Source organism: Sebastes fasciatus, chromosome 12 (assembly GCF_043250625.1).
Source record: "Sebastes fasciatus isolate fSebFas1 chromosome 12, fSebFas1.pri, whole genome shotgun sequence".
Classification (NCBI taxonomy): domain Eukaryota; kingdom Metazoa; phylum Chordata; class Actinopteri; order Perciformes; family Sebastidae; genus Sebastes; species Sebastes fasciatus.
In genome coordinates, this window is record NC_133806.1 from 26660593 (window position 1) to 26684092 (window position 23500).

General features: G+C 40.8%; 2 protein-coding genes across 3 annotated transcripts; one reads left to right on the forward strand and one right to left on the reverse strand.

The window, feature by feature from the left end:
• The first annotated feature begins 56 nt into the window (after positions 1-56).
• On the forward strand, positions 57-8565 carry LOC141779578 (uncharacterized). 2 transcript variants are annotated; one of them, XM_074654468.1, is made up of 8 exons: positions 57-230; positions 2574-2686; positions 2976-3079; positions 3281-3455; positions 3538-3646; positions 6045-6130; positions 6415-6485; positions 6764-8565. In XM_074654468.1, exons 1-8 carry the CDS (start codon positions 75-77, stop codon positions 7900-7902), a joined length of 1953 nt encoding a protein of 650 aa, XP_074510569.1. In that variant the 5' UTR covers positions 57-74; the 3' UTR covers positions 7903-8565. The 2 variants fall into 2 exon arrangements, with proteins under 2 accessions (XP_074510569.1, XP_074510568.1); XM_074654467.1 differs by lacking the exon at positions 57-230 and adding an exon at positions 1098-1829.
• On the reverse strand, positions 8253-23034 carry LOC141779584 (aldehyde dehydrogenase, mitochondrial-like). The gene is made up of 13 exons (XM_074654477.1): positions 22848-23034; positions 19429-19533; positions 18223-18363; positions 16773-16852; positions 16424-16535; positions 13767-13895; positions 13275-13388; positions 11959-12061; positions 11365-11549; positions 10839-11003; positions 9997-10154; positions 9589-9703; positions 8253-8564 (listed from the first exon to the last, which is right to left on the reverse strand). The coding sequence occupies exons 1-13, from the start codon at positions 22962-22964 to the stop codon at positions 8532-8534; spliced, it is 1557 nt and encodes a 518-aa protein (XP_074510578.1). The 5' UTR covers positions 22965-23034; the 3' UTR covers positions 8253-8531.
• Positions 23035-23500: the final 466 nt, after the last annotated feature.

Sequence of the window (23500 nt, forward strand, 5' to 3'; positions counted from 1 at the left end):
GGTCGGTGCGTTGACTCCCCGGCTGATGCGTCCATCACGTGACCCGGAAGTAGGTCGAGGTTCTGGTTAATTAAATGCCAACTGACACATTTCATGGTTTGTCATCCCTCGAGCCTGGTGTCAGCCCGGACCCAGCTCGCTCTAGTGAGCTGTCGTTAAAAGACCACGGTCTCTCCGCCCGACATAGAGATCCTACTGCGCGTCTACTCCTGACATTAAGGTATATTAAGGTACATGCTGAGACTGAAAACTCACTAAGAACCCGTTCAGATCGGGTCCATACCAATCCGGTCCATACCATGCTCCCTACACCCTCACACTACAATAAAATAGAAATAAAAAAATATACTATACATATACATATATGTATGTATATGTATATATATATATATATATATATATACATATGTATATGTATATATATATATATATATATATATATATATATATATACATATACATTAATAAAAATTAATATGAACTTGTTTTCTTTGCATTATTCGAGATCTGAAAACACTGCATCTTTTTTGTTATTTTGACCAATTGTCATTTTCTGCAAATAAATGCTCTAAATGACAATATTTTTATTTGAAATTTGGGAGAAATGTTGTCAGTAGTTTATAGAATATAACAAAAAAAATATTTTACTCAAACACATACCAATAAATAGTAAAACCAGAGAAACTGATCATTTTGAAGTGGTCTCTTAATTGTTTCCAGAGCTGTATATATATATATATATATATATTATAAAAAAATATATTGGGATGAGCATATATATATGAGAAAGCTTGCTCCGGCTGGTGGGCGGTACTTGGGATTTCCTCAACTGATCTCAACATGGCTGCCGGGTCACAAACGTTCTAATTTTACAGCTAAACAGTACACTACAAGATGTTCCTGAAAACATTAGAGGAGAGAAATAGGCATTACAGTAACAGAATATGGATTCAGATTTGATCAGCGCTACCTAGTTTGACCTGATCGGAGTTTGTGAGTGATTGACAGCTGCTCAAAGATGGCAGACTCCAGCTCGGCTCTGATTGGTTGTTTTCCTCCGGTCTGTGAAATCCTGCAGAGGACACCAGGAGGACACAGAGGAACATGATTTTTTTCAGATTACCTGTCTCATGCAGTACTGTCAGGATATAGTGAACTTATTTTAATGATATTTGTTCCATTTCTGCCCACTGCAGCTTTAACTACTCTAATAGATATTGTAACCAGGTGTTCTGGTCTACCTGCTGCAGGAGTCAATCAGCAGGCAGCAGGTGTGATAATGAAGCTGAGACCAGACTGAGACCAGACCAGGTTCTGCTCTGGTCGCTCTTGTTGCTCCTCTTCTTCTCACCATGTCGGTGCTCGCGGTGCTTCTTTGGACCTTGTTCCGTGGTACTCTGGGAGGTCCGGTTCAGCTCGCGACATGGTCTGAACTTGGACCAGATCCGGTAGAGACGGACCGTGCCGGAGCCCCGCGCGCTGCCTTCTACCGGCTGCCGGTGTTCCGGGACGCACCGGGGCCGCTGGTAGCCCCGGATCTGTTCCGGCCGGCTCCCCGTAGTGGACCGGTTCCCGCCGGATTGACCGAGCTGCTGTTACCGACCACGAGACCACAACAGCAGAGCAGCGTGCACGGGACGGGTACGGGTGCATGCGCTGTGCAGGTCTGGTGCGGTGTGGATAAGGTCTCTGTGCGCGTGGACCGCCTCCAGCTGCGCGCGTGGACCGATGCGTCCCGGTACCGACTGGGCTCGTGCTCAGCCAGCAGGGTCAGCACCCGGTTCCTGTACTTCCACTACGGACTCACGGAGTGCGGCGGAGAGTCTAAGGTCATTATGAACCCATTATGAACCCATTAGAAACACATGGAGCCTGAGAGCAGCTACCGTGGACTCTCTGGGTCAGATAGAGCTCTACTTTACGCACTGATTTCACATCATGTTCTTTTTGCTTTGAGGCGATTTAGTTTGGCCACATTGTTTATGCACTGAAGGGCATTCAAGAGTTTTGGTGGTACATGTCCACAGCCTCTGTTCTTTGCATGCTTCTGACATTTGTTTTTTAATTTTTTAATTTTTTTAATTTTTTTTCGGACATTGTCAGAATTTTTTCTTTTTTCGGACATTATTTTTCACTTTTTCGGGACATTTTTCCGACGTTTTTCAGACTTTCTTTTGACATATTTCGGATATTCATAGGACATTTTTCAGACTATTTTGACTTTTTTTTCAGAACTTTTTTAAAACTTTTTTTTGGGACATTTTTTGGACATTTTTGTAAAACTAGTTTTCGTCCCCCATGGACATGTACCATGACAGATAGCTAGACTTCTGCACCTCATTATGGCTCTGTTTTCAGGCTTTAAAAAATCTAGCCGTGACGGGAGACTTTGACCAATCACAGGTCATTTCAGAGAAAGCGTTCCTATTGGCTGTTCATTCAACAGAAGTAGCGGTAAATCACTCCCGAACTCCGATCAAATGGTCAAACTAGGCAAAAAATAGACGTTATGCCTCTGTGAACTCTTAAGTATGTTTTTGCACAGTTCTGTAATAATAATTTGTGTCTCTCAGGTTGCTGGTGGTCAGCTGGTGTACACCTATTCGCTGTGCTATACTCCGCCTCCGCAAGGCTACGTCATCAGAGTTCTACCACTCAACCTGCCCATCCATTGCCATTACAACAGGTAACATCAGGGCTTTCAGCAGCATTTACAGATGTTTCCTCGTGTGTCATCAGAGGTCTGCCATCAATGAGACTGAACTTTAAATGCATCGTAGGAGGTGAGGAGGCTTCTACAGGTCTTTTATTGGACTCCTTCTCTCGTCAGTGTATATTTTTTTATTAAGGGGTCAAAAATAATAGCTTATTATTAGGGCTGTTAATGAATTAAAATATTTAACCGTGATTAATCGCGTGATTGTCCATAGTTAATCGCGATTAATCGCACATTTTGTTTTGTTTTCCTGTCTCAGGTTTCATTACTCTTATCAAGTTGGCTTCAGACCTCAAGTTCAGCACACAACCTTGATGAAGAGCATGAGGAGTAAACTCAGCTACAGCCTCACTGTCTGCAATGGTAACACACCTACAGTACGCTACTTAAAAAAGACTGAAAGCTGCAGTTGGTAACTTGAATAAAAATAACTTTTGTCATATTTGCTCAAACTGTCACTATATCCTGACAGTAGTACATGAGACAGATAATCTGTGAAAAACATCAAGGCACAAGAGATTTGCTCTGTTTGCCTTGAATGTGTTTGTGTTTGTGTGTTACCAGCCCAGGGGCAGCCCGTCCCTCCAGGCCACGGGTTCTTTTTAGGGGAGCGGGTGTATTTCGTGGCCCAGGCAGAGACTCTGTTGGCTGGGGAGAGGCTGTATGTGGACTCCTGCTACGCCACAAGCTCCAAAGACCCAAACAGCATGCCCAAAATGGATATCATCACCAACTATGGGTGTGTCATCTCTCTAACACTAATAGTTTACAGTCATTTGTCTCTTTATGTGTCTTAATTGTGCTCTGATTGGTGATTGCAGCTGCATGACAGACAGCAGGAGGGGGGGCAGCAGCTCCAGCTTCCTGTTGGGAGGCGGCAGTGTGCTGGCGTTCTCTGTGGACGCCTTTCTCTTCAGAGCAGCCTCACAAGTAAGACCATTTGTGATTCTTCTCAAGCTTCATCGGACCCCTCCAAAGGGTCACCAGATACATCTGAGGGGTCAAGACAGGAGTCACCTTTGTGCCTCACCAGGGACACGTTTAGCTTTTTACTTTTTCCATCATTTTGGCTGTGTTAATGCATATAGCATCATGTTTTTATTTTTATTTTGGAAGTTCAACCTCAGCTATAATAAGTCTATAATAAACCACATAACCGAAATACAGACACTCAGACCCTTAAGGACCAAAATGTCCTCATTACAGCATAAAATTATGCATTATTCTATTATATCAGATAGTATTGTAGTTTTTACTATTTCCTCCCAGATTGAGCCATTTTGTCATGTTTGCCCTATGGTGCAAATACATTTGGAGTCAGGAGTGCCATAATAAAGAATAAATCTGTTAAAGAAAATAAATGTGGGAATATAAAGAAGAAGAAATAAAAGGGATACAAATAAATAAAGAATATTATATAAAATAAAGAATACAAAATTAACAGGAAAAAAGTTATTTATATGCAATAAATAAATATATATTTAAAAAATACGTAAATAAATATATACAGAAATAATTGCATAGATAAATGTGAAAATAAATGAAAATGCTTATAATTATTTTATGTTTTATTTGTCTTTATATTTCCACATTTATTTATTCTGTTAAGTATTTATCTTTATATCTCCACATTATATATTTACTTACATATTATATTATTTATTCCTCATATTTCCATTCATATATTTTATTTATGTATCTTTATATTTCCACATTTTTTTATTTACTTGTATATTATTTTATTTATTATTCATTATATTTCCACATTTATTTTTTTACTTATACATTCTTTTATGTATTACTCTTTATATCTCAACATTTATTTTCTTATTCTTTAACAGATTTATTCTTTAATATGGCACTCCTATGACTCCATAAATACATGCTATTTTCTGGTTTCCTGCACAAAAAATAAATAAAAATGCATCAAAATCAATGTTGTTCCTAAAAATTCATATTCAATCATATCCCAAACTGTGAAAAAAATCGGGATTTCACCTAGGGCACCAAAAGGGCTAGAGCCGGCCCAGTTTGTCTTCTTTGGCCCAGTGACAAGGAGGTGCACAGACCCGCACACACAGCCCATAACCACTCCTCCAGGTTGTTTACATTCTTTACCTACAGTAGCATTGAGCGGCTGCTAGTCCTGCCAACGTCACCTCCATATATCACTCATAATTTTTTTGGCACCTTCTCCTAAGCTGCACTCAAACTTTGGAACACACTACCCCCTAATTATTATTTTTATTACTATTATTACCTGCACCCGGCAGAGGTTCCAGTGCCGTAATAATCATGTTGGTTGAGTGATTTTAAGGCAGAACCAGTTTCCCAGCGCAAAAAGGCTTACAAGACCGAAACCAGATTAGCACCATACATTACAAATGAGACTAAACAAACAAACCATCCTGATGTTTTTTCCAAGCTCGAGAAACAAAGGTAGCCAACATATAAGCATTAAAATTAAACTACCATTTCATTCTGTCATTGTCAGTGCACCAAAATATTTCTGGATTTTGAACACATTTAAAATAGATATTCTTAATTCATCATAGTATGGACAATACAAAAGTTGATGGAGTTTAGCTAACAATGCCAGGTACTAAGTGTCTGAAATATGGCAGAAAGTACAACAAAGACTGGGAAAAGAGAGTGGACTTAAAGATTGGATGCACCCTCAAGTTGGGGGGACGATTCAAAGGCAGTTTGCCGTTTTTGTAAATTGGTAAATTACAAGCTAAAAATGAAAAACAAAAATAAAATAAAATCTTCAATTTTTTAAAGTTTAGTTAACAAGAAAAATGTTAAGTTACAAGCTAAAAATGGATGCAAAAATGAAATGAATGCAGGCGATCCAAAATAAATTAATACATATATATGAAGTGATCATATTGTGGTCGGAAGGTAAGGTCGCTTGTTTTGTGGGGAAGAGTTGCTTCTTTGGGGATTGTTTCTATAGTCCAGGTTGCTTGTTTCTCTCGTGAGATCTGGCAACATTGGCGAGCGTGCCCCACTGGTTAGCTCACGGCCGCCGCTCTGCATTGATCTCATACGGCGGTTACAGCTGATAACGCTGTCTCGAACGACGGCGTCATTGCAGAAGCGTAGCACCCACCCACCCTCCAGTTACCACCGTTAGCTGCCGCTCAGCTGTCGCCATGTTGAGGCAATAGATATGCTCTGAATTTCATAGAAGAGCACCTTAAACTAAGCTTATGGAGTCCAAATCCCCACTAACTATAAACCTAGCAGGCTCTCTAATCGTCTGAGTAGATTAGTATTACGTATTAATTTAACTGTTTGTGTGTGTGTGTGTGTGTGTGTGCAGGTGCTGTACCTCCACTGTTCAATGTCAGTCGGTCTCACCGCTTCTCACACCTCAAAGTCCTGCAACTACAACCAGGCTGATGGCAGGTAAACAACCAACATTATTAAAAAAAGCCTCTTCCCAAGTAGAACGCGGTTGAATGGTTGACAGTTAGATGATAAAAATCAGATGAAAAGAATGGAACAGCAGCCACAACGCCAAAATTACGGACCAGACTTCCTACCCCCGTACTTCCGGCGCTCTTGCTCGGACCACCCCCATCTTCTAATTCAGCCTTCATTTTGATCTCAACTACACACCTGTAAAAGTCTTGTGACTGCATCTAGCACGGTTGATGGCTCGTGATTGCTTTGTTCTTTCCTGTGTGCAGGTGGGAGGAGCTGAAGGTCACGACCTCCGTGTGCTCCTGCTGTGAGTCCATGTGCTCCGACAAACAGGACGGTAAGTTATGAGACTCAACAAATGACTGTAAATCACACCAGCTGCTAACTGGAGAGGAGTTAACACATCACAGTGATCATATGGGATAAAAGAATAACACTGACTTAATAAGTGTGGAGTGTCTCACATTATACATACATTTACATGATCGTGATGTATTGCACATATACTCTATGTACACAAGCACTGAGAAAGTGAGCTTTTCATGTCATGTCCCCTCTAAAACCTGCAGCATCTCTGGCTTTAAATGCTCTCACGGTTGTCCTTTTTCTACTCAGCTATCAAGAACACAGTCAGCAGCCCTGGCTGGCTCATTGAACAAAGAGGTGAAGAGAAGCCGAGAATGAAGGTGCCGTCTTTTCAAGCGGAGGAGGGAAGAGAATGGGCGGGTGACGAAGAGGAGAGGGAGGAAAAGATAGGCCACGAGGAGGAAAATGAAGACGCCATTCCTGAGAAAAAAGCGTGGAGGCATAGTGGTGCAGCGAGAGAAAAGGAGGAGACTGAAGAGGTGGTTATGGAAAGAGAATCAGCAACAGATGGCGTTATGTCTGACCAGACGACACCAGAGGAGGCCAGGGAGGAGGTCCCTAGTACCAAAACTGGTTTGTCCGGTGCCAACAGCAGCACTAATGCGTCTAAAGATGGTTCTGGTACCACTATCACGCCAAGAAATCTGACTTTTGGTGTTGAATTTAATACAAGTAATGCTGAAAATGTTTCCACAGCTGCGGTTAAACTGTGTCCTGAAAGTCACATGAGTTGTAATGCTACTATTAATAGACGTGCAGAGAGCTTTACCCCCAATCATGTTAGAGCTACATCTGGTACCAGTTCAAGAATCCATGCGAGTCGGCTCGGCAGCACACTGGAAACATCAGATGGGAACTTTGAAATTGACCCCCCAGGTTTTCTCAGCAAGTCAGCAGAGAGCAGGCCGGAGTCGGAGAACTCGGACAATCTCCTGAAGTCCGAACAGGTTGATTCAGTGGACACCGAGTCTGACGGGACACCAGGCCAAGCAGGCGATTCTGTTACCAGTAAAGGACCACATGGAGGTGATGATATGCTTCACAGTCTGCAGATCAGAGGGTTGGAGTCAGACCAGCCTGGGTTCAGGGACCCGGTCTTTGCAGAGTGGTTACTCGGCGAGTCTGACTTTGATTCTGGAGTTGAAGAAGGTGAAGCTCTTCATCCGAGTCAGTTTACTGGAACGGTGGAGACACGAGGACACAAAGAAGAACTTTCTGTTATCAGTTCTGGTTCTGTTAGTTCAGAGAAAATGCATGCCGACAACCCCAGTCGCTCCACCGTGGTGGCCGTTAGCTCTGAGAGCAGCCAGATGTCTGACGGGGAGTGGGCTGAGGCGATGGCCGGATGGGGCCTGCAGAGTTCAGGTTTGTGGTGGAGGAGTAGTTGAATGTCGTAATGGGGTCATGACCCGAATCGGAGGAAATGAGGCCTGATCAGCAGTCAGTGTTGGATCTTTCCTCGGTTTGTGTAACCTCAGAAACATTGGAGCCTTTCTGTAAACCATGAACAGCTGGATCTACTGGACTACTGGAGCAGAAGATAGTAGCAGTCAGCTGGCTGTATCCATGTAGACCTGTTGATAAATAATAAACTCCCCTGACCAAGCCCTTACCTACCTTTGCCTTGTTTCCTTTACTAATATACAGTGTATATATATATAATAGTTCTTTGATGTCGGGTTGGTGTGTCCCCAGCTTTTTGACATTTTCTGTAAATAACACACAATGATGAAGGAACTAGTGCTTCAAATGCATTTATTATGAAAATGTATAAATTTCAAAGCCCACAGATTACAGATGTGTCTTTAAAGTTTTATGATGAAACTGAATCAGGTGGAACATACTGTATGTAGAGTGTGGCTATGTGTGCATTTTCACAGCAAATGAATGGGATCCCTCCCTGCTTCAACAGGTGTGCACTGTGCATGTTTCACAGAGAGCAGCAGAATTACTTAGTACAGATCACCGGAGCAGCATCTCAGACATTCATCAGCTGCTGACTGGGATCGCTGCACGTCTACGAATTCTTCTGTGGGACCTTGGTGATCACCTGACAACACCGACAAAAGGTATAGAGAATATTTAGTTAGTTATGTATCTCAGTTTGTAATCATATATTCAAATAAACAGACCTAACTGTAGAAATAGGTGTAGAATAAACTGTTCTTTGTGGTCATTTGACTGGAACAAAAGGTGATAGTTGTTATGGTGACAACACACGTCAGTGGGGCCGCAAAGTGTGGACGCTGCTCGCCGGGAAGAGAGTGGACGCAGCTCCAGAGACGTTAGTTGGGTAGCTTGTCCTTCTCCGGAGCGGTGGGGAGTGATGGTACATGTCCAAAGGGACGTTTTTAGTTGCGAAGGATCGTCTCGCTTCCCAGCGTGGGCGCTTGATGGGCTGCCACTTGACACAAGGAAATTTGTTTCCCCTTTTTTTCTGACATTTTTACTGTTTTTGGACTTTTTTGACATTTTTCGGCCATCTTCCATATATTTTCTGGACGTTTTTTTTTTTTTTTTAAATAATTTTTTACATATTTTGGATATTCATAGGACATTTTTCGGACAAAACGGGCATCCGGCGTAACTCGCCACCTCTGGAAACTCCCTAAAAACTTTAAAACTAACAGTTGTCGATCCAAAATAAAGACCGATTTAGCAACTGCATGGCTTATTTCTCTCATAAAATGTTTTCAGAAACACAAAGATGTCCAGAAAAATTCCAATTAAGGTAAAAAAAAAAATAGCAAAAGAAAAATATCTCGGTTTTAAAAAAGGTCCAAAAAAGTCTGTAAAATAGTAAAAAAAATGTCCGAAAGTTTTGGAAAACTGTCCGAAAAATAGTAAAAAGAAAAGTAAAAAAAATTACGGAAGCGTGGAAATGACGCAGGCTGTGGACACGTACCATCAGAACACTTGAATTACAATATGCTGAAAGGTTATTATGGAATTTTTGTCCAATGATGCCAAAAACATCCTGCCTACTGCAGGTTTAAGACACACTTTAGATGTGAGAGGGTGTCAGACTTCAGTCTTTTAAAACTCTTTATGATAGTATATCTTTTAGTAATTACCGTTTTGACTTCTGTGTAGTTGTCCAGGCCGTACTCTCCAAGCTCTCTGCCATTACCGGACATCTTATAACCTCCAAACGGAGCCTGAGCGGCAAACACGTCATAACAGTTGACCCTGTGGGAGAAAACACACATTTCAGTGAGAAAGACGACCCACCCCCTTGGGTCTTATTTTCATAGTTTTGGACATTTTGCGCTACTGGACTTCTTTGTAAAACTGCCTATTTGTGTCACGTATCTCCAGAGCTGCACAGTGATAATGAGTAAAATGTAATATCATAGCTGATAGGAATGAAACAAAACCAATGCTGTAAAATGCCAAAGTTTTCCTGTGAATAATCACGAAAGAGGGATTAGGGATTAGCCATGAAGATCTCACACTAATGTTTTTAGTAATAACACCCCTACCAGACTGTGCCGGCACGCAGCCCGTTGGAGACGTAGCTGGCCTTATCGATGTCCTTCGTAAACACAGCGGCTGCTAGACCATATTTAGTATCGTTGGCTCTCTTCACCACCTCCTCCATCGATTTAAACTTCAAGATCTGCATCACGGGACCAAAGATCTGCCAGAGAAAACATGAAGGAGTAATCAATACTCGTTTCTATCAATATGACATATAAGACACACAAGCAAAACATTATATAAAACACACTTACATCCATTTTATAGTGCAGTGACTGGGCTCAGGCATGGCCAGCGGGCTCCATAGCGCCCCCTAATGCGCGGAAGGCCTTAGTTGGAACATAGTTGCTCCGATATTCATGAAATTTGGTACCCACATTGCTCTCATCATTTCGGACATATTTCCCATTGGCTTGCGTTAGCTCCACTCAACTGGTAGTCGGCCATTTTGAATATCGTGCATTTTTCATGCATTTAATGTAAACTTTTTCGAACTTGTGACTAAATTGCGAAGGAATAGTCGATACCTCGAACGATGATGTCATATCATGTGACAATACCCCATTTTGGGAACTTTAAAAAGGTATGGGCACGTCTTACTATCTGAATAATGTGCCCTTTAATTAGCAGGACATACACAACTTGGGCGTCTGAAACTAGCAATAACAGTTACGCTGCGCTGTGTGCCGCTTTCCCCCAGGGTGTAAGATAGGGCCCTATTTGTTTTGAATTCAAATATACATTCATAAAAAGGAAATACATATGCAATAATGTGTATTGCATTTCACTTTATTTGTTTGATTTGTAGTTATTTAGGCATTGTAAATCTTCCGTACTATCCTACCTCCTCCCTGGCAATGGTCATGTTGTCCTGGACGTCACCGAACACAGTCGGCTGGATGAAGTATCCTCTGTCTGCAGCCACTCCTCCTCCACACATCAGCTTGGCTCCCTCTCTCTTCCCGGTGCTGATGTAGCCCAGAATCTTGTTGAACTGCTCCTGATCCACCTGGACACAAAGTCATCAGAGAGGGGTGAGAGTACGTACACTCTTACTAAAGAGATAATAATTTGACACAAAAATGATCCTCCGGAGTCCAACATCAGCTGCTTCCATAGCAGCGGTCTGTTATTCAAAGCAACACTCCGTTATTCATGGCAGCGGTCTGCTATAAGAAAATAACAGGCCTTAGAACGCCGTAATTGCCCAATCGGAAACAAGTATTCAACAAAGCTGTGTAATAAATAAACATAAAAGTTTCATATTAATGTGAGTATAACAATTTTTTTATAAAGAGAGATAGTTGAGTTTTTGTTACGGTGTGTTTGTGTTGTGATCTTGTTGAAAGTGATGTTGTGTTGAGGGTTACCTGAGGTCCCTGCTCGGTCTTCAAGTCAAAAGGGTTTCCCACCACTCGTTTCCGAGCTCGCTCAACGCTCCGCTCCAGAAACTCGTCGTAGATGTCCGCTTGGACGAAGGTTCGAGAGCCGGCGCAGCAGCACTGGCCTTGGTTGAAAAACAGACCAAAGTGGGCCTGCTCCACTGCATCTTCCACTGAACGGGGAAATGACAAAGACAACCTGAACTTTCACCATCAAAGTATTCTAAAAAAACAAAACAATACTAACAAATACTTCCACTATTATATCAACCTGTGATGTTTTAATGCATTTCAGGACTTGTATGCATCCAAAAATCTTTATTTATTTAGTTTATATTTTCAATAATATTTATTTATTTAATTATTACTTTTTGCTGTTGGTAAGACTGTTGGTAAGGCATACTCTTCTGTGAACTGTAAATTTGTATTATATGGCAGATTGTTTATCACAAATGTATAATTATAATTCTTATACTCTGTATGATCTCTCATGTGGAGAGTTGTGTTTTGCAAGTTTCAATTGTTAAAAGCACAATAAAAACAGATAAAAAAAAGCTATACGTAAAGAGCCAGAATACATACTGTCTGCGTCGGACAGGATGATATTAGGACTCTTCCCTCCCAGCTCCAGAGTGACTCTCTTCAGGTTACTGCTGCCTGAAGCCTGCTGGATCAGATGACCCACCTGAGGGACACAGATAGAAAGAGATGGTGACACCGTTGCTTCATCTGAAATGACTTTATTGGTCAAATGGGAGAAGTTAGTGCTATTAACCCTCTGAGACCCGTTTTAACACCACTAATTTCTATAACGCATTAAAGCAACTTGTGTTTTTTATGTTGTAGCAGGTTCAGTTTTAGGGCTAGAGTTAAGATACATATCATGTCATATGAAACTAGAAAACACAAGGAATCCATTGCTACCAACCATGTCATACTAGCTTGTAGGGAAGATTGCTAAATAACGCTGGGCTAAATTTTGGCGAGGAAAAACTGTCATGGCCATTTTCAAATGGGTTCTTTGACCTCAAGATATGTGAATGAAAATGGGTTCTATGGGTACACACGAGTCTCCCCTTTACAGACACGCCCACGTTATGATAATAAATGTGTTTTTTTCGCCTATTCTAAAATGGTATATTTGAATATTTCTGCATACTGGGGTCCCTAAACAGTCTTGAATTACATAAATTGGGTCTCACTGTAAAGCTGAGACTCTTGTGGATCCAATGAGTCTAACTGTATTCATGTGTGATGATGTTAGTCCCCATAGTAGCCATTTCATTGTAGTGAGACCATTTTTAAACTTGACCTCACTGTATAAAATGACCTGTGGTGACCTCTAGGATAATCACAGCCTCATGAAACTTTACAGCCACAAACTACAGACCCAGAGCATTCAGAGGATGGATGGCTTTCCTAGCTAGATGAACAATAATGGGGTTTCTGAGCAGTTAACACAACAGAAGTGCTCGCTATCCAATCGCTGAAAAATGCAATTCTTACAGAAATCTCAAAATGTCAAAAGTTTTTGACACCAAATCACAGCATGGCTTTTTCTGTGGTATTCCTCAAGGTCTTGGTGTCTTAATGTGGTATTTTGGAGGGATTATTGATAATTTTTATCAATTCTCCAGTGGTAAAAAATGGTTAAATTTAGCTACAAATCTCTGTAACAAATGGTATCAATCTCAAAATTGCTGCAACAACTTGGGAGACATATTAGAGCATGGGGATGACCATCATATACTTCTATCATCATGTTCTAAACCCTTATACACATTAACAATTATTAATAAATGAATATCTTTAGTCCTAGAGGGGGCCCAAAAGAGAAAAAAACATACAAACAAAAAGAACATTATAATCTCCATAATAAACACAGAGCATTGTCCTACCTCTGTGGATCCAGTGAAGGCCAACTTGTCAACGTCCATGTGCCCAGCAATGGCAGCGCCAGCTGATGGCCCCATGCCTGCCAAGATGTTCACAACACCATCAGGAAAACCCACCTGGAAACAGAACCAAGTCAACAAAGGCTTGAGAAATGTTGCTCATTATTATTTATAAAGATGGACGACATGACAGCTCCCCAAAAATAAAGCCAAAACATCTGGATCGGCTCCTGGTGGCTGGCTGCCGTATAGGTCATAAGTCAGGATATTTTGGCTTCACTTTTGTACAGTGTGAGGAAGTGGAGACGTGTCTCAATGAGTACATCTAAAAGAAGTAACTTTTGTGTGAGCTCTGTCTGTCTATTTAAAGGCACAATGAGTTTGAGCACAATGAGCACATTTTAAACAATTATTGCCATGTAAAATAAAGGCATTTTAATTTTGTACAAACTCTACAATGTGCCTTGGATTAGTGTATAAGTATAAACCTAGTACCTCTTTAATCAGGCTGGCTACATAGAGCGCTGTGAGTGGTGTCTGCTCTGCAACTTTCATCACCACGGTGTTCCCAGTCGCCAGGGCTGGGGCGAGTTTCCAGGCCTGCATCAACAGAGGGAAGTTCCACTGCAGATAGAGACGGAGAGAAAGATCAGGAATATTAGAATATTGCATTTTCTATTCACTTTTAATAAAAACCAGCGTGACGGACAAATTCAAGCATGCCTTTCCTGTTTAGGTGTGATCTCCAGCCGGCTCTAGCAAATTCCCAAGTCAGAGTTCACCTTTGTTCTACTTTGACTGAGTGGATGTGCGCGGTGCTTAAAGGGAGATTTGTCAAGTATTTAATACTCTTATCGACATGGTAGTGGGCAAATATGACAAATAGTGTCCAGAAACCCTCGCAGGTACTGCATTTAGCATAAAGAAAATGCTCAAATCATGGGGCACCTTTGCAAAGGTAGTTCTCAAGCTGTGGGCGATATATTCTAATGAGCCTGCATGTGACATAGGAAGGGGAGACAAATCTGAATGTCTTGTTGAATCACATGTTTTCTAATCTAGACAGCCCACAAAAATATTTAAAAAATAAATAAATAAATAAATAAATAATAAAATAAGTAGTTAACTTAGGCTAACTAAGTAGAAGCATAGGGAAGGAAATAAATAAATGAGCAAGGAATATAATTAATTCTAATAATAATTAGAACAATAATAAAAGTTATAACAATGATAGAGTTAAAGGGGGCGCAGTCTGTCAACACAGAGGGTTCAGGTAAAACAATGAAGGGCCATTCGGCACAAAAGTTGAACCAGTCTCAACTTTTGCTGCAACACAACACCACGACATCCAGCAAAGCTCTGCGTTGGCCAATCAAATGCATTCATGCTCACATTCCTGGTTAATCATTTTGCAAAGTGAACTCAGTATTTGTTCTGTTTCCCTCGCTATCGATAAGATCAAATATTTGCAGGGTTGTAACATCCTGTCAGTGAGCATGACAATCTGTTGGGCAGTGTTTTGGCATCTGATAAGCCGATAAATCACATTGATGTGCTACTCCACCCATTAATCTACCACTCCACCTGTTCTTTCTGACCTGACTTCACCTTAATGGTGAAATATAAGCCGAGAGAGCAGCATATTTTATGAAGTATATTTCAATTACACTGTACATGTAAAAGCCCAATTAGGGACAAGAGTTGAAAGTTAGCTCTAAACTCTGTGCAGCACATCAGCTTCATGCCCTGTAATGGAACGATGTTAAATGGCATCATGCCTATCAAATCAAATTAAAATCAAATCACATTATTTAGTGGAACAGAGATTGACAGTATGCAGGAGAGGACAAAACATCAGTCAAATGTATAACCTCGAGGCTTACATTGTGTTTCACACTCCAATACTAATGCACCCACTTCAATCTCTGCCTGAGTTGGATGGCTTCCCAGAACGTCTGGTTTTAAATAACACAGCCTCATGTGACCCATCTGCACTCGAGGACACGCTCTCGCTGTATAACAGTAGGAGACAAAACAACGTCTTGGCAAAAAGCAGGAAAATAATCGAGAGTGCCCACATCTACCCACGCTCAAAATACCCCCACACCCTGATCATATCAGCCTACTTTCTGTTTGTTTAACGGGTGGAACCTGCAACAACAATGACGGCGACTTAAAAGTCTTGAATAATCCGTCACTCTGGACAAATGCAGCTGAAGTTAAGCGAGTGTTTTGTTGTCCCGCAGTGGTTTCTGTTAAAGATCACTGACATAGCTGAACTATACAGAATGTGGGTAACCATGGGATGTATACAACTACAGCAGAGATTTATGGGGAACACTGTATACATAGATTAAGTAAGGGATAATGCCAGACGAGGTTTCCACATCTAGGAATGAAAGGACGACAGGAAGGCCAGAAGTGTCCAACGCACAGTGGATTATATGGTTATACTATTATCACTTGCCAAAGAAAACAAGACTCGGTCCAAACCGAGTATCTGTCTGGAAAGTGTACGGTCAGTCTGTAAATTTGTGGCTAAATTGTTAAACAAGTAGTCAGTGGTCATGTCTATAATGTTAAATCCAGCGGTACATGTCCACCAGGTCCGGCGAGGACACTAGGGGACGCGCTGCTACTCACTCCACTCAACTGGCCGTTCAAGCCGTGACGTACCCTATCGTGGAATGCACCTGATTGGTCCCTGGTTTTCTGCTCGCCGTTTCAAACAGGAAACAACATGGCGGCCTGCTCGTAAACTTTCTGTTATTCCGTCTAAACGATCCACCAAAATATACTTCTGAAACAGTTCAATAGAGAAATAGGCTTGTTTCCTTTTAGAACTAGATCGTCTAGTTTGACAGCTGGTCCAAGTTTCGTGAGCCGGACGTGTCATGCTGGACGGGCTCATTTGCATAAAGGACTGTTCCCGCCTTTTCATCTTGAAAGAGCAACAGCCAATGAGGAAACTCCAACACTCGGCTGACCAATCGTGTAACTTCATCACTCAGCGACAGACTTTTGCGTTTGTCGGGCTGGCCCTCTGCGGTCCAGCCAAAAAAAAATCCTCCTTTCATATTTTGCATATTTATTTTCATTCGACAGCTAAAGTATTTCAATCTTTTTCTCACTCCCTACCCCCACCCCCTCACCGGTATGATCTGTCCACAGACTCCGATGGGTTCATGTCTGGTGTAGCAGAAATAGTCTCCATCGATGGGGATGGTCTTTCCCTCCCATTTGTCAGCCCAGCCTGCGTAGTACCTAAACACAACAGGTTGACACGTACGTTAGTAAAATATCCGTGTTTATATCAAAAAAGTCTGAAGCAGAGTTACTTCATCTTTCTAACCTATGAGATTACACTAAAAACCTAGATGAAACAGTATTGTCCACCTGCAGTGTTATATCACGGTTGCATTTTGTGACTTTGTTTTGAAAACATTCTGCTTCCCTGTGGCCTAAAAGGCACAAAGCGAAGCTTTGAAATGTGTTTGTTACCTGAAACATTTCACCACGGTGGGCAGATCCACGAGGTAGGAGATAGCATACGGCTTCCCGTTGTCAATGGTCTCCAGTTCCTGTGCAAACAACACAATATCAATTTCACATGCTATGTACAACACTGAACCAATTTAAGCTGTGCAATATTATGCGATATATGTAGAGATGCCCACGATCAAGTTTTTTTTGCTGCAGATTCGATGAGTCGTATTGGCCGATATCGATCGTTTTGTTGTTGTTTTGTTTTGTTATAGCAGCTGTATACAAGGCTCCACACTAACCCTTTTTCACCACCATGATTTCACTCGTCCCGAAAGTCAGTGTAAATCGTCAACAATTCTAAATGTTATCCCTTTACTTTGTTCTTGACTAAGACTGTCAAAGTAAATACAATAATAACGCAAATGTGTTTTAACGTCACTAATTTCTTTGACAAATTAACGCAACTTGCAGTTTTTAGTAAAGCTCAAGTGAAGATACTGTTATCATATGAAACTAGAAAAAACCTACTGAATCCATTGGTACCAGCCATGTCATACTAGCTTGTCGTGAAGGAGGTTAAATAACGCTCTAAACTTGCGCTAAATTTTGGCGAGGAAAAACTGTCAAGGACATTTTTAAAGGGGTCCCTTGACCTCTGACCTCCAGATATGTGAATGTAAATGGGTTCTATGGGTACCCACAAGTCTCCCCTTTACAGACATGCCCACTTTATGATAATCACATGCAGTTTGGGGCAAGTCATAGTCAAGTCAGCACAATGACACACTGACAGCTGTTGTTGCCTGTTGAGCTGCAGTTTGCCATGTTATGATTTGAGCATATTATTTATGCTAAATGCAGTACCTGTGAGGGTTTATGGACAATATCTGTCATTGTTTTGTGTTGTTAATTGATTTACAATAATAAATATATACATACATTTGCATAAAGCTGCTTAGAACTAGTGTTAGGAAATTAAACAGGTCATAATTGCCTAATATCTATTAAATAGTCGCAATCGGCCACTAGAAAGCATTAATGCTGATCTCACGATCACATATTTTTGCTGAATATCGGCCAATAACGATCGGTGGTTGATCAATCGGGGCATCTCTAATATTTAGTCTTGAATCTGGTGCCTTCTTCAGTGTTCAATAGCAGTATTTAAAAAAAAAAATTGGTTCCATCTTCCCAAAAACCTTGCAGGCTTTATTCAAGTAACATCTACTTATGTAAGTACTCTGATTCAATTAAAGCACAAGAGTAAATATCATTGCTTGTTTTGATTCTTCATCCATCTTTTCTTTTTGACTCATTCTCTAAATGACGCGCAAAGGAAAGACATTGTTAAACAAGATGAGAAAGACAATAATAATATAGTAGAAATGTAATTACTGGAAAACCTGTACTGGTCTATCCAGATCGAACAGGTTCATTTTTGTTCTGACATTTAATAATGACTCACAGCAAGGTAGGCAGCGTCCCTCTCGATGGCATCGGCCAATCGGTAGAGTAGCCGTCCGCGCTGAGAGGCGTCCGTCCGTCGCCACGGTGACCCCAAGCTAAAGGCATCACGTGCTGCTTTCACCGCCTTGTCCACATCAGCCTGCAAATACAACAGCACATGATTTACTTGGTCAGTTGGTAGTTTTAGAGGAATACTCCTGTGAAAACGTATCTTTGGTGTGGCAAACACTGGAGAGGTTAAAGAAGAGTTAAATGAAATATACCTCCAATGGTGACCAAGAGTCAAAACATTCATACAATAGTATCAAAAGTATAACGCACTATAATCTATCTGTAATCACACAACTTCTGTGTCACACTATCAACACTTTGTAGCTCTGAAGCTCCAAAGGAGGCAGCACATTTCGGGGTGAATTTGCAAAAGGACAGCGTGACTTTTGCGACCTCTAAACCTCCGAACCCGTGATAATAAGACTAAAAAAACCTGTGTAATTCTCAAAGCACCCATTAGACGATGGCGGAGGATTTGGTGTCAAAGCGCTCACTCTGCTCCGCAAAATGTGGATAAATGTATTAGTCTGTGCTTTTTTATTGGACATGAACATCACATATTGTCAAAAAAATACACTTTAAGCGTAAAAAAAGGCTTCAGTTCAGGTTGCGGTGACGTGAGACTCAGCTGAGACGGAGCCGTGCAGACCAGATTAAAATCTGTAGATTAACAAACACTTCTGACACCCTCCTGTCTGGACATGCACGGGGCGGACAGGAATGACTGAAACAGGTTTTGTTACTGTGTTGCAATATAGGGACATTTGTGTAGATACAATGATTTATCTTAAAAAGAAAGTGGGACATGGGGGAAACTGTACCGGGTGAGCTGGAGGTCGCCCCATATATTTGTATCTATTTTTAACAGTATATTATTGGCCCTATTATTTATTTTTTCATTTGTTTGTTTACTTGCATTTGATTTTATTCTATACAGAGTATCTACAGAAGTAAAGGGAGAGACTTGTGATTTACAGAGCAGATCTGCATGATGTAACAGATAAACACGCAGTTTCACTTCAGTTGGACCTACAGAGTTCAGTTTGATGTTATTTTCCAGTCCCAGTAAATGTTGCCCACAAGTGCTCTCACCTTCACTGGAACATAAATTAATGACTTCAAGCAGTCCGTGTGCATCAGAGAGTGTGTTTACCTTATCGGCCTCTGCTACTTGACAGATGACTTCTCCGGTCGCTGGGTTGATGGTCGGGAAAGTTTTCCCGCTCGCTGCATCCTGCCACTGGTTGTTGATGAACAGCTGAAACATTAAAAATGGATCAATACAAGAGCTGCATTCACACCAAAACAATCATTCCATTCACTGCTGATCAAAAACTTAAGAGTTAGTGTAAAACCTTTGATTCTTTTTAATGAAATTAAAAAATAAATAAATAGGAAATTACATAGTAGGCAAAGTTGTTGGTAACGTTCCGTTAAAGAGAGAAAAACCCACAATGGTCACTGAAATAACTTGAAACTGACAAAAGTAATAATAAATAAAAATTCACTGAAAATTAACTAATGAAAATCAGATATTGTTTTTGAATTATGGTTCAGCAGAATCATTTTAAAAAACAAACTAATGAAACTGGCCTATACAAAAATGATGGTAACATTAACTTAATATTTTGTTGCACAACCTTTTGAGGCAATCACTGCAATCAAGTGATTTCTGTAACTCTCAATGAGACTTCTGCACCTGTCGACAGGTATGTTGGCCCACTCCTCGTGAGCAAACTGCTCCAGCTGTCTCAGGTTTGAAGGGTGCCTTCTCCAGACTGCATGTTTCAGCTCCTTCCACAGATGTTCAATAGGATTTAGATCAGGGCTCATAGAAGGCCACTTCAGAACAGTCCAATGTTTAGTTCTTAACCATTCTTGGGTGTTTTTAGCTGTGTTTTGGGTCATTATCCTGTTTGAGGACCCATGACCTGCGACTGAGACCAAGCTTTCTGACACTGGGCAGCACATTTCGCTCCAGAATGCCTTGATAGTCTTGAGATTTCATTGCACCCTGCACAGATTCAAGACACCCTGTGCCAGATGCAACAAAGCAGCCCCATAACATAACCGAGCCTCCTCCATGTTTCACATTAGGTACAGTGTTCTTTTCTTTGGATGCTTCATCTCTTTGTCTGTGAACATAGAGCTGATGTGACTTGCCAAAAAGCTCCAGTTTTGTCTCATCTGTCCAAAGGACATTCTCCCAGAAGCTTTGTGGCTTGTCAATATGCATTTTGGAAAATTCCAGTTTCGCTTTTTTATGATTTGGTGTCCTCCTGGGTCGTCTTCCATTAAGTCCACTTTGGCTCAAACAGTGACGGATGGTGCGATCTGACACTGATGTACCTTGACCTTGGGGTTCACCTCTAATCTCTTTGGAAGTTGTTCTGGGCTCTTTGGTTACCATTCGTATTATCCGTCTCTTCAATATGTCATCAATTTTCCCCTTGCGGCCATGTCCAGGGAGGTTGGCTACAGTCCCATGGACCTTAAACTTCTGAATAATATGTGCAGCTGTAGTCACAGGAACGTCAAGCTGCTTGGAGATGGTCTTATAGTCTTTACCTTTAACATGAAGGTCTATAATGTTCTTTCTGATCTCCTGAGACAACTCTCTCCTTAGCTTTCTGTGGTCCATGTTCAGTGTGGTACACACCATGACACCAAACAGCACAGTGACTACTTTTCACCCTTTAAATAGGCAGACTGACTGATTACAAGTTTGAAGACACCTGTGATGCTATTTACAGGACACACCTTAGTTTAATATGTCCCTATGGTCACATTATTTTACATCTTTTCTAGGGGTACCATCATTTTTGTCCTGGCCAGTTTCATTAGTTTGTTTTTTAAAATGATTCTGTTGAACCACAATTCAAAAACAATATCTGATTTTCATTAGTTCATTTTCAGTAAATTTTTATTTATTATTACTTTTGTCAGTTTCAAGTTATTTCAGTGACCATTGTGGGTTTTTCTCTCTTTAACGGAACGTTACCAACAACTTTGCCTACGTCTGTAGTTCCTTCTCTGGTTTAAAACTTGTATTTTTGCGACTTCAAGTCTGACCTCTTGCCTAATAAGGAAGGGGTACTGTCTTGGAGTTTCATTCTCAAATGTTCCCTTTGTGCTGAGGTCTTAGGGAGTTCTTTTAACTTGTGTCATTTAAGAGCTTAGACTGGGTCAGGTTATTGATGCGGGTCAAACTAAATAATGACACTGTATGTAGTAATACAGTGTGATTTTTAGATTTTCCAGAGCAACAGGGACATTGATTCTGGACAACCTAAAACAAACCTACTATAACTGCATAAGATACTTGCTGAAAAACAAAACTTCTTAAACCACAATAATTGGGGTTTTCGTGGAACGGCGCAATTTTGCATGTTTCGCCATGACACAGGAAGATGTTGTAACTGGATTTTAAATCGTCCAATCTGCCCCAAATTTCACATACTGGATAAGAGCCCAGGCTTGAATACATCTACACGCCCATATTGAGTTATAGTCATAGCACCACCTACTGACAACAGGAAGTCAGCCTTTTGTGTCAAAGATCATACAGTTTACATGAAATTTACATGGTGTGGTCTACACGATATACAGCAACATGACGTATGATTAGTGTGTGTGTGTGTTCTCTAGCGCCACATAGTGGACACAGGAAGTGGTACAAAATTTGCAATATGTCATTTTCCAGTGGCACGCACTCCAGCGTCCCCTGACATGCACAAGGGCCAAGGGCCAGTTCATTGCTGCTTGCAGCTTTAATTAAAGAATATTTTGCGTATTTTAAAATTGTATGGCTTATAGTTCTTGTAGAAGTTGATAACTTTGCACTGGGGACATGGTCAAATCAAGCACGTGTCCCAAAAAAACTAAGGTAAAAAAAAAAAAAAGTGCATTATTCTTTGTTTATGTTATAAAGAAGACCTTAATCTATAATTTGAGCCATTTCTTATAACACATATGACACATTTTAAAGAAAATATGACGAAGTAATTCATATGTAGCAGCTGCGTAACAGGAATGACCCAAACATGTCCTTTACCAATTCTCAACGACTGTACAGGTTTGCAATGTTGTGAACTTTATATGCAGACTAAAGATAAATTAAATCATAAATCCATGCACATGAAATTAAGAGTGTATGATAATGTATAATAATAAAAAAGAGAAGTGGATTGAGGCCTCAGGTCGGAGCAAAGTCTGACAGTAAACACCAGTAATCATGTTAATGATTAACACTTATATCCTGCTATAACCCAGCTGTTAAACTACTTGATTCACTGATGTGGCTGCTCTTTAACAGACCAGCAGCTCCTCAGAGAGTAGGAAGTAGTTCAGGAGAAAGTTAGAGAGTCTGGATCTTGGATCTCAGATCCTGGACCTCAGTCTCTGTTCTCCAAACCCAACAAACCTTCTACAGTTACGCACCGAGTTTACTGTATAATGCATCCTCTCTGCTACATGTTACTGTATAACTAGTTGTATAAACAGCCACCTGTTGACTGCGCAGTTGGCCAGTGTCCAGCCTCTCAGTAATAGTTGCTGCTAACAGAGACTGACCTTGTTGTAGTGGACCTCCGGCTGGCCGCTGGCTGCAGGGATAGCGGCCGCAGAGAAGTGACACACCGCCGGGCGACTCAGTCCGGGAAGAGCCCGAGATATCACGGTACGGAGCATGGTGCTGCTTCTTCTTCCTGCTGCAGGGGAAACCAACACGACGCAAACAACCACCCTGCTCGGCCAGAGGGGGGATTATATAGCAGGCTGGAGCTGGGCCAGCTGGACCTCTGGCCACGCCCACATCAGTGACGCCATCTCCTCCGTCAAATCTCATACAATTTAATTGGAAATTGATCAATTAAAAATGGTCATAAAGGCAATTTTATCCTCACATATAGCAGGATACACTTATTTTAATTTAATTCCATATCAATTTACAATTCATATTAAGTTTCAGCTTGGAAACCAGGTCTTTTTTTTTTTTTTTTTTAATACTTTATTTCAAAAGTTCAATACAATATGGGATGTAAATAAATCTGGGATAGTTTATATATTATATTATATTATCATTTTATGATATATGAGTTATTAGAGGAGAAGTGAGAAAGGGGTAGGGAAATATAAGTTTCATTTCTACCTACTCCTTTTTGGAGTAGCTATTACTCTTGTTTTGTTTGTTATTATTTTGTTTCTGTTTTTATTTATTTTTATGT

Excerpts from the sequence above, each read along its gene's own strand:
- LOC141779584 (XM_074654477.1), bottom strand. The coding sequence starts at position 22,964 with ATGCTCCGTACCGTGATATCTCGGGCTCTTCCCGGACTGAGTCGCCCG. Across the intron at positions 18,364-19,428 it reads AAGTAGCAGAGGCCGATAAG|GCTGATGTGGACAAGGCGGT; the intron begins GTAAACACACTC and ends TTGTATTTGCAG. Across the intron at positions 12,062-13,274 it reads CCTTCACTGGATCCACAGAG|GTGGGTCATCTGATCCAGCA; the intron begins GTAGGACAATGC and ends TGTGTCCCTCAG.
- LOC141779578 (XM_074654467.1), top strand. The coding sequence starts at position 1,353 with ATGTCGGTGCTCGCGGTGCTTCTTTGGACCTTGTTCCGTGGTACTCTG. Across the intron at positions 3,456-3,537 it reads GATATCATCACCAACTATGG|CTGCATGACAGACAGCAGGA; the intron begins GTGTGTCATCTC and ends TGGTGATTGCAG. Across the intron at positions 6,131-6,414 it reads TACAACCAGGCTGATGGCAG|GTGGGAGGAGCTGAAGGTCA; the intron begins GTAAACAACCAA and ends TCCTGTGTGCAG.